At 32.0% G+C, this 10,693-nt stretch overlaps 2 protein-coding genes across 7 annotated transcripts in view; one reads left to right on the top strand and one right to left on the bottom strand.

The window, feature by feature from the left end:
* The window catches only part of Glut1 (Glucose transporter 1), a 356,436-nt gene that overhangs the window by 6,716 nt on the left and 339,027 nt on the right, over positions 1-10,693 (bottom strand). For 5 of the 6 annotated variants that reach the window (XM_074171717.1, XM_074171707.1, XM_074171715.1 and 2 more), the window contains 2 exons: positions 8,551-8,648; positions 6,005-6,082 (listed from right to left, as the gene is read on the bottom strand). In XM_074171717.1, the coding sequence (XP_074027818.1) occupies positions 6,005-6,082; positions 8,551-8,648 (176 nt within the window). The remainder of the gene's footprint in view (positions 1-6,004; positions 6,083-8,550; positions 8,649-10,693) is intronic. The other variant, XM_074171709.1, reaches the window with a different exon arrangement.
* LOC141480961 (uncharacterized) overlaps positions 1-10,693 on the top strand; it is a 160,996-nt gene that overhangs the window by 129,235 nt on the left and 21,068 nt on the right. The gene's annotated exons all lie outside the window — the stretch shown is intronic.

The following is a 10,693-nucleotide window of genomic DNA, read 5'->3' as shown; positions in this document are numbered from 1 at the left end:
CTGGAGAAGACAGAGAATTATTAGTTTTGTATGAGTAACTCATGGAGGTACAAGCCGGCACGAGAAATCAATATCAATATCTAAACTAAACTTTACATCTTAGAAAAAAGCGAAAGAGAGATCTTCACATTTTACGAAGCACTATTTCTTTGGATTTTCAAATTATTCGAATATATTGCTGAACATAATCATGCAACTTACCTTTTTGAAGTCCAGTTGAATAGCGAAAGTTATGTCGTGACAGTATTCAGATTCATAAGATGTCTACCATATAATTTGTGTAATTGATGCTTGTTTACTTTGTTGGAATTCAAAATCGCTTTAATGAAATGGATGAAGACACTTTTGTCTGATTTCCACTAGTTATTTTATTACTACGATTAATGATTAGTTACTTTTTATACTTGATAATGGGATAAAACCCGAAACCGGTCGTGAAAATGAAATATCTAGTGGAAATAGACAAAAATATTTTCCTTCATTTTATGTAAGTCTACCATATAGTTTTGACATGAATGGAAAATTTGGAATTGTCGACCCAATATGAATTCATATAATTAACAATCTTTTTCGTAAGATGTTTAAGAAAAATTTGCTAAACTTCAGAATGGACTGAGAATTTTGATTAATTTCAGTGTGAAAAACTCGCAATAAAATAGTTGTAGTATATTCATCGTGAATTTTCATCAGTAACGACTAATTGCATAAAACCTTTGTAGTATATACGTTTCCCGGTATATGGTATTGGCTGAAAGATTCCAATAAAACCAATTAGACCCTGAGTTATAAAACTCGAGAAAGGACAGGATTCATAAATATTTATACATATATAAAGCCCAATGAAGAATAAATTCAAAATACTGCAAATATAAGCAGATAACCTTCGCATCACAATAATATGAGAGAATTACGGCTCACACTTTATGTTATTCTAGTCTTTGTAGGTATTTGATTGGAAGTGATCACCGTGTGCAATAATTTCGAAATATTCAAATGTTATTATAGATATGTATAGCAAATTTGTTATACCCCAACTTACGGAATATGCAGTATGTGGCGTCGTGGATAAAAAATAATAGTTCTTCTTCCACTGGTTTGTTAAAGAAAAATCACTTATCTTGTGACGCGAAAATCATTGTAAAAAATGTATATATTCCTTCACTTCAGTAAGGATATAACGTGGGTGCTGCAGCAAGTGTAACCAGCAATTTGACGAAGGTGCCTCTTACTTCAGTTAGACGAATTGTTGGAAATCAAGAAAAAAGTTAAAGATTCCGGTGACACGAAAAGTCTAGACGCCTGGTAAAAATATTTAATAAGGCAAAAAATCGACTCTATGTACGAAGAGCAACGTGTTCTTACAATCAAAAGTCTAAAACACCGGCTCAAATCAATTGTAGCGTCACTACTCTTAGTAGCGCAAAATATCAACAAGAGATAAGTTATAATGAAATCCACACGTTCAATAAATTGGCGTTCTGAATATAAAACGTCAAGAAGAAAATACCGTTGAAAATCGCCCAATAATCTACCTCGACGAGACGTGGTTTGACACGCATGACACCCCTTTCAGAGGATGGTATGATTCCTCTGATAAGTATAAAACAAAAGCACCATCAAATATAGGAAATAGAATCACGATATTACCCGCAGGATCAGAAAATGATTGGATACCAAATGCTATGTGGCTTCCTGCCAAAAATATTAAGGACTCTTGTGTTGATTATCATGAAGATACGACAGCAGAGCTTTTTGAAGATTGGTTTGAAAACTTTCTGTTCCTCAACATTCCGCCAAACAGCGATATAGTAAAGGACAACGCAATTGAACAAATTTCCTTGTCTTCAATAATACAAATTTGGAGATTCAAAACTTTACGGCTGCAAGTGACATATATTTTGAGGATAAAAAAAGAACGTTTACTAGTGCTGGAGTCATTTTCATTTAAGAAAACGTATAGCAAGCGCCAAAAGTGATGGCGAGCGATCACGCAGGTTACTATTGGGTTACGATAAGGCCCTTGCCAGCCAGTATCGTACCTCTAATTAGATACAATTAGGGTAGCAAATGGAACATTACTTCTTCGTAATTTCTTTCCATATTTTATTTAGAATTTTAGGCAGTAGTACAGTTCATTAAAATGTTATATAATGATACACTTATCCTAAAATAAACTTTTGTTAGGCGATGATGTTTTTTTCCAACAACATTGGAGGACAAGTTATGATACGCCTCTGTACAGAGCATTTGTATGTCTTGCAAGAGCTGTAGTGGGGGTTACATTGAAAATGAGTTTGTGCTCATGGGGGTGGGCTCGCCATCACGTTCGGTGCTTGCTGTATGTTTATGATACATTTGCAGAAGAATTGGGACATACAGTGTTAGGACTAACTCCCTACTACTGCTGCAAGTTTAATCCTATAGAGCATATGTGGCACGAACTTAAATCAAAGGTGCGCGGAAAAAAATAGTTCTCGACTTTGAGTGGTACTGAGTTAGAATTAATCAGGAACTATGTGAATGAGATCTCTACCGAGAGTTGGAGAAAATACTTCTCGACTTTAAGTGGTACTGAGGTGGAATAAATCAGAAACTATGTGAATGAGATTCCTACCGAGAGTTGGAAAAGTTCTGTTAGTCATGTTACAAATGTTGAAAACTCGTATCTTTCTGTAAAATCAATTGCGCCAATTATAATTAATTCTGATGAGAATAGCGATAGCGACACTAAATAAATATAGAATATAATTGTAACATTGAAGTAAATTACTTGTATATCTCCTATATCATGCAAAACATAATTAAAATGTTTCAAGTTCGATCCGGTAGCACATTTACATTCGCAAACCAGGTAGTTTATTGCAGTTGATAAGCCAATACCTTCCAGAGTGGAACATACTATACATGACTCTCTTAATCAGTTAACAGTTTTGAAACTTTCTCGAAAAAATTATTGAATATAAATTTGTCATTGGTATCAGCCTCAGCCTTGTCACTCGAAAAATTTCAAAAATACTCTTGGAAATAGCGATAGAACAAATGTTTTGCGTTGTCAAGTAATAGTTTATTGTGAGATAGTTCACAAAATCGCAACACATGTTTCACTAAACAAAGCGTGTTCATATGTATGAAAACGCCTGGGGAAGCGGTTTAATAAACTGTTTAGTGATAATCTCACAATAAAGTGTATTCGAATTCGTTGAGGATTTCTATCATAAATTGAGCAATACCATATATTTCAAGAAATGATGAAGTTATTTTTAATGATTAGAGATAAACCAAATTTGATTTCAAAGATATTTCGAAAATTGTCGGTAAATGTTTAATTTTCAACCGTTTTCAAACTGAAACCCTTGGAATTCTCTATTTATCAGAATGATTTTTTTGCATAACTCTATATAATGCTTGAGTTGTAGTTATTGAAACTCTACGAATATTTTAAGTGCTTCAATGTGAATTGATAGTGCAGAGCTAGTCTGAAATGAGCTATAGTACGAAATGAATTATAACAAAAATACAACAACTGAAACTAGAATATTTTAAAAACTGTGTCAATGGAAATATACTTTCACAAAAGGCGTCAATCAAAAGTGATTTTTCTTAAGTTTTTGAAACGGAAAAAAATATTTTCAGAAACGTCAATCACATAACGAAAGGTGAGTATAGCCATTTTATTTTTTCGATTAATGATTCAATTTGCATGCAAACTCCATCAATACTAATTACTCAGTCACTGGATCTTCTGTGGATTATTTCAAGCAATAATATTTCGGGGTGAACTTCACAGTCTACACTTCATTAAATTTTAGCAGATTCCCTATTGATCTAACTTTGTTTATTTTTCAGATTGTGAAAGGTGATGTACCCAAAAAACCGACCAGGTATTTTGATTTGCTGTGGAAGTATTTATCTTTTGGTAAAACTCTCACCAAATAACTTACTTCCTAGGATCATATCTCATGGAAAATGACGTCTCATAGTTTGACTGAATTTTCAATATGATTATTATTAAATGGTAAATAGAATAAGGTATTAATTCTTGATAGTTCATACTAGAACCTCTGGCGTAAAATAAATCTATTGAAAATACTTTCCTAGAACCTGAACAAAAATTACGGTCTCTTGACGCGCGCTTCGCTTACCAAGTTAGTCCTCAGGAGATCATTATGTTTTCTCAAAAACTACACCTCACGATTTGATCTCCACAAACTTTATTTGAAAAATATCATAGGTTTCTCTAGCACAGTAGCTTTATGAAGTGAACACTTCAAGTTGTTTCTTACACTAATATTTATATACTATAGGCAACCATGATTGAGACTACCTCCAAAAATTACCTAAACCTCTACCTAAGGTACCTGTTCAATTATGATCACCTGAAGCATATTACCTCACACCTACATCAATAATAATTCCTTCCCGGTTTTTAAGAAAACAAGTTCAATAATGGTGATCTATTCAAATCCGATTGGTCAGTCATTAGGATGTTTCAATTTTTAAGTTTATTGATTTCCATTGCTTCCAAATGATGCAGTTTCAAACTTTCATTTTCTATGTGCAAAATATCGAACTCTTCGTTAAAGATATGATGTTCTTCTAGAAGATGATTTGAATATGTTGAATATTTGTTTTTTTATTCACATAGCTCGTATGATGTTCCTGGATTCGATTCCTGGAAGTTCTGTCAGTTTGACCAATATATACCTTAGGACATGTTCTACACTTCAATTTATCTACTCCCAATTTCTCGAATATAGATGTTGTCTTTATTATTTTCAACTAACTTTCCCAACGTATTACTTGTTCTATATGCAATTTTAATATCTCGTTTCCTCAAAAATGAATCCACTTTTTTCGTTGTTTGTCTGTAATACGTTAAAGCTCTATAATTTTGAGTATACCTTATCAATATAAAAAACGTTTCGAATCGTTTTTGCATAGACTTTCTTGGCAAGTATTTTGTTTATTAATTCGGCTTTAAACTCATTGTTAATCGCAATTTGCTTGATGATATTAAGTTATTTATTGAAATTGTCTACTGAAAGAAGAACATTGACTAATCTGTGAATCATGATATCATAAGCTGCTACTTTGTGTTGATAAGGATAGGTAGAATCGTAATGTACGAGTATAGTAATATCCGTATAGGACGGTTTGTGTTAAATTGAAAAATCATGTTTGTTGTTCATTCTACTAATTGTTGAACCCAAGAAATGGATTGGGTTTTCTGCTTCTATTTCAATAGTGAATTTAATGTTTTCATGAATTTTGCTAATATCCCTATGAAAAATATCTAATTGTCTCTCAGTACCTGTAAAACATACCAAAACGTCATCCACATATCTATGCCAATACAAGAAATTCTCAATCCAAGGATTTTCAAAGATCGACTTCTCTAGATTATCAATGAAAATTTCCATCACATGATAGGAACTCATCAGAAGTTACCCATTTTTTGTATGAAGTTGGATACTTAGAAAGCCCGAAAGCTTTTTTTCCAAACACCTTTCAATTTTCACTATTTTATATCCACTAATAGGTATCTTTGAGAAATGAATTTCAAAATTGAAAGGACGTTAGTGTCTGAAAGTAACTTCTATGCATGATCTATATATCTTTGTAAAGAGTTTATTGTGTACAGAGAAGTGAAATAACAGGCTATGCCTTTCGATGCCAGGAATACATTTTTTCTAACAATATTTATGTTGATACATTCTATTTATGTTCATACATTTCATAACCAGTTACCTATTACCAATTAGATATTATTCAGGACAATTAATTGACACCCTGTGCGATATTTCCATCGAAACAAAAAACAGAAATTCTCATAATATCACTGCATAAAGTTTCTATATCATCCAAATTCCGGTTTTCGTCTTGTTAAACGAGATGCATTTCTGAACGACTCATTTCGATTTGTATTGTGCACTTTGTATATACAATGTGTTTTTGTCTATCGTGCTCTGTTTTTGAATGTGATATATTTCGTAAGTTGTTATACCTGGTACAGTGGCGTATGCTGAATGTCTTCGGGGATTATATGTTGTTTTGTACATTCGTCTCTCGAAAGGATTTGGAACTAGTCAAAAGAAACCATTAACAATCCAGAAATTCACTTGAAATATGGTTATTCATGCCGAGAGGTAACCTGGTTTGAACAAAGACATTGACTTTCATATGCTAAATTTATTTCATATTGTGATGCACTGTTTGGAACCTTTGGTGTAGTAATGAATATTTTTAGAGTTCTATCCCAACACCAAACCGTTATTATTAACACCTTGATCAATCACCAAGTGAACATCTTCAAGAGAAAGATTGAAATAAACCTATGTACAATATTGTCCATATCTATGGTATAAATAAGAACAACATTGTAGGTAGATTTAGTTTAATCTTCCTCTCGAAGATGATCAGTTGGTGATTGAAATAGTTGTCAAGGTGTTGAAACTAACAGTTTGGTGTTGAGATAGAACTCTAGAGATATTAATTTCAAATTCATGAACATGAAGAATTCTTGATAATGAAATATAAAAGGATTCATACGAAAGACAAAAATCTCAAAGAATTACATGAAGCTACCACAGTAATTTTGATTGATTGAATGTCAGCTGTCACATTTTCAAACCAGCTTTCCAAGAGAATCATGCACAAATATAACAACGCTTCAAGATGATTTTTTGCACATACTTCATCTCTTAATAGGCATATTTCTTGTTGGTGCATCACATGTTTTTGATCAGAATAATTCGCATATTAATATGTTTTCGAAACTGGAATATTAGAGATAAGTGATAACTATATAAGGGATGAAGTAATCACTGGCAAAACCATTTCTACATTAATGCTTTTTACCCAGAAGACTAGGCCAACTTGAAGTAAAATAATTAATTTTTCATCAACTTCTTGAATGCTCACTTTTCAGTTTTAATTGAGATGCCTGAATATGAAAGACACATGATAAAAATATCAGTTGAAACTTTTCTTGAATATGGAAATACAAAATGTAAAAGAAGTACAATGAGTACGTGAAAAATAATTTTGTACAATTCAATGTCATTGAGTTGAAATAGTTGTTTCAGATGTGACTTTCTTTTCGGTTCATATAAGGTTAACCTGAACATTTTCCTTTCGGCTTTCTACTTCTGTATATTCATACAAAAAATGTGGGAAACTTACGGAGGACGAAAGAAATATATTAAGTTCAAAATAAACTCTTTACAAAGATGTGTAGAACACGCATAGGAGTTAACTCTCATATGAACATAAACACAATATAAAACGTTAAAAAAAATTCATTTACATGGAACACTGATATCCTTAACGGGGGACTTCGAAGTTTTCGAATAGGACATCTGCCTGATTATATCATCAGCACCTTTCTGCATAACATTTACAAGATGAAGCACCCATTTCATTTGTAACATTATCACTTTATGGAAAATGTACTCATCTCACGATGACAGCACATAAATACATTCATACGCTCATTTGATTCAATCCGAATGTTATCCAAAAAGGTGCTGTTGAGGTGCTGTTGAGACACAGGTGTCTTATTCCGAAACTTCACGAAAGTTCACGACTGAGGATGATAGTGTTCCATGTAAATGTAATTTTATGTTGTAACTCTTTCATTATTATAACTATTTCAATTCCATAAGGAATGTTTGTAATACAAACTGAATTGGGATAAATAATTCATAATTCTTATGAAAATAGTTGTTTCGAAAGTACTTTTTCTCATGTGTAATTCAATGTAGATATGGAAGTTTGTGTTTCGGGAGGGATTTTTCCTTTCGTTTGTATCTGAGAGTAACATGTATGCTTGATTTACACATCTATGTAAAGTGTTTTTGAAATTAATTGTTTTTCACTTCTTTCGGAAGTTTCCTCCTACATTTTTTGTAAAATTGAATCAGTGGAATTCCAAAATGTTTTTATCAAAAAACCATTCTATCCTAAAAAAATGCCCCTCTCAATTAATACTAATTTATATTATTTCCTTTAGAAGTTCGCCATAGATGAAAGAATGTTTGACAATAACATTTTCGTGAGAAATCGTATGCTCAGATGCATGAACTTAACTAATTCACTAGTAAAAAGTGATTCAACAGAAAATTTCTAATGTAAAATACTTCAAGAAGGCTGCCTTCCACAAGACTGAAATTTTATAAGATCATCTGATTCACCAGGCTGTACCCTATAAGTGAGGGTACTAGAGAATCAAAAAGATAACCTTCTATATTGAAGACATATATGAAGATCTGGAAGTTCTTCAGATGTTCTGTACTACTCAAAGTAGAATATGCCTAACGACGAAACAAATAATTTTTGTACACATAACTCAATCAAAAAGGGTTCAGTTCCGAATATTTAATCAAAAATATATTGGAGAATTAGCTGAGATGCTGAATAAACATTTTGAAAATTTATCAATTTTCTCACCCTCAAAGTGTCCTTGTCATTTGGGGCACCAACTACAGGGGAACTGAAACTTTTCTGATATTTTTAGAATAAATAATACTTGGAATGTGACCACATCCTTACATGAATCTTGTTGCGTCTTTTCTTCTGCTACAACCAAACCCGCCTGTTCTGTTACGGGTAGATGTTGCTCAAGAGCATTCACGCAGTTCAACATACTCCTGCAACATAATCCCAACAATCATATGTCATGAGCAGAAATAACTTAACCGAAATATGACCAGATTTTAGGTTCAAAAAATAATTTTTACATTTCGTATTCAAAAACATTTCTTATAGGAACAATTCTCGTATAATCTCTTGAATACTTCTATGTAGGGAGAGTTTTGATGTGTTTGGTATGGAATATATTGTGTCGCTGATTTTTTTGAGTTTATCCTTCACTGAAGCATTTTTAATTTTCATGATGAAACTTAACCTCTATGTTACACGGTGTTAGTGAGCAAATTTTGAGCTTACCTCTAACTAGCACCAAATTTTTTTTTATTGAGAAAGAAAAATTTTGCGTCTTTGAAAAGGAGTTATATCAACAGTAAAATGAGTTGAGTGGATTAAGACTTCCTTGAGCACAAAAGCAATGAGAAATCAATAAGTAACCTTACTGCGTATAGATTTTTATTAATTAATTAGTCATTATGCTAGGTATAATGTTCAATCACTCTACTTCAGTTCAATAATATAAAGTAATTAGAATTGAAATAAATGAAAAAAAATACTGATGATGATTAATTGAGTCAGTTTGCTGAAAAATAATTCCATGAAAATCAAGCGATAAATAGATAAATACTATTCTGATCATTCCCATATTGATTTCAATTTAAGAGCCACCGCTAGGCAGCTGTTTCATCCTATTTGGGAATCGTCGGTACCGGGCAGGCGGTCCTCGATTGATTTTCATGGAATCATTTTTCAACTTCTTGACTGCATTAAAATTTCTCGAATTCACATCATTTCTATAAACATGTCGATTCTATTTTCCGATGACATTCCAGGATAGCTTCTCAAATTTCTGCTACCGCAGTTGTTCGGTTGATTAGTCAAACCACCAACACTGACATAAAAACGTGGCAAGTTGACTTGGGTGTCAAACCAATAGGTGGTTCCACTTACGTCTCGCTTGCGTTCACGCAATCGTTATTCACATTTTGTCTTTAACTGAGGACCGCCTGCCCGATACTGACGATGCCCAACAGGCTGAAACAGCTGTCTACTGGTGGTTCTTAGATTGAAATCAATATGGGAATGATCAGACTAGTACTTATTCATTCATCTTTTGATTTTTATGCAATTATTTTCCAACTATAGGTTATTTTTGAGTTGGGTATTTCAGTCAAATCTCGGCGGGCTATAAAAACACTATTTTTTGCTATTCAAGCTTTCGGTTTTTTTATCAAGAATATCTACAAAATAAATGTGATGCAAAACATTATATAGTAGTAAAAAAGACTCAGCAAAGTTAGTTTAAAATATTAAAAAGGCATATAAATCCAAACATAAAAAACCGAAAAGTCAAATGCAAATTTGACGTTGAAGATTTTGTTACAGTATCAGAGAAAATGTGATTATTATGATATTTGCATCTACAGTGAGATTTAAATGTAAGTGAAGATTTATTAGTGATCTATTTTTTTATATTGAAATTAATTGTTTGATTTTATTGATCAAAAGTTGAAATATAATTGTAAATTTGACTTAAATTTTGAATTTCTGAGTTTTTGTTCAAGTTATTATTATTTTTACTCATGTGAACCATTTTTAGAAATAGCCTTTTGACTTTATTATTTTCAGATAGATTATGACTGGTCTCAGATTACGTTACTAATATTAGATATCTGAAAATTATGACATTATTACCATCAATGCGCCAATTTTGTAAAATGTTTTCATCAATATTCAATTTTCAATTGAAAAACTTAGATCACTTCGTCCTGACGAAGTTTCTATTCAGAGATGAAAGCTTGGCGATTTGTAAAAGAGTAAGTTTGTTTTTTGGCGTTCTAACGGCATAAAAGAACAAAGAAAAGGATGAAACGTTCAGTTTTAGTAGAGCCAAGAAGATGATAGCACAGCCAGCTATTGCAAGCGTTCGCATATAATAAATAGAAGTTATAAAGCTTCAAATTTTTTTTGTCACATATGTTGACATATATATGTATATATATATATATATATATATATATATATATATATATATATATATATATAT

This window comes from Leptinotarsa decemlineata, unplaced genomic scaffold (assembly GCF_025532065.1).
Source record: "Leptinotarsa decemlineata unplaced genomic scaffold, Ldec_3_MD MMD2_tig00000035_RagTag_RagTag, whole genome shotgun sequence".
Lineage (NCBI taxonomy): Eukaryota > Metazoa > Arthropoda > Insecta > Coleoptera > Chrysomelidae > Leptinotarsa > Leptinotarsa decemlineata.
The sequence above is the reverse complement of the archived record's forward strand: the minus strand, read 5'-3'. Positions and strand labels throughout refer to the sequence as shown.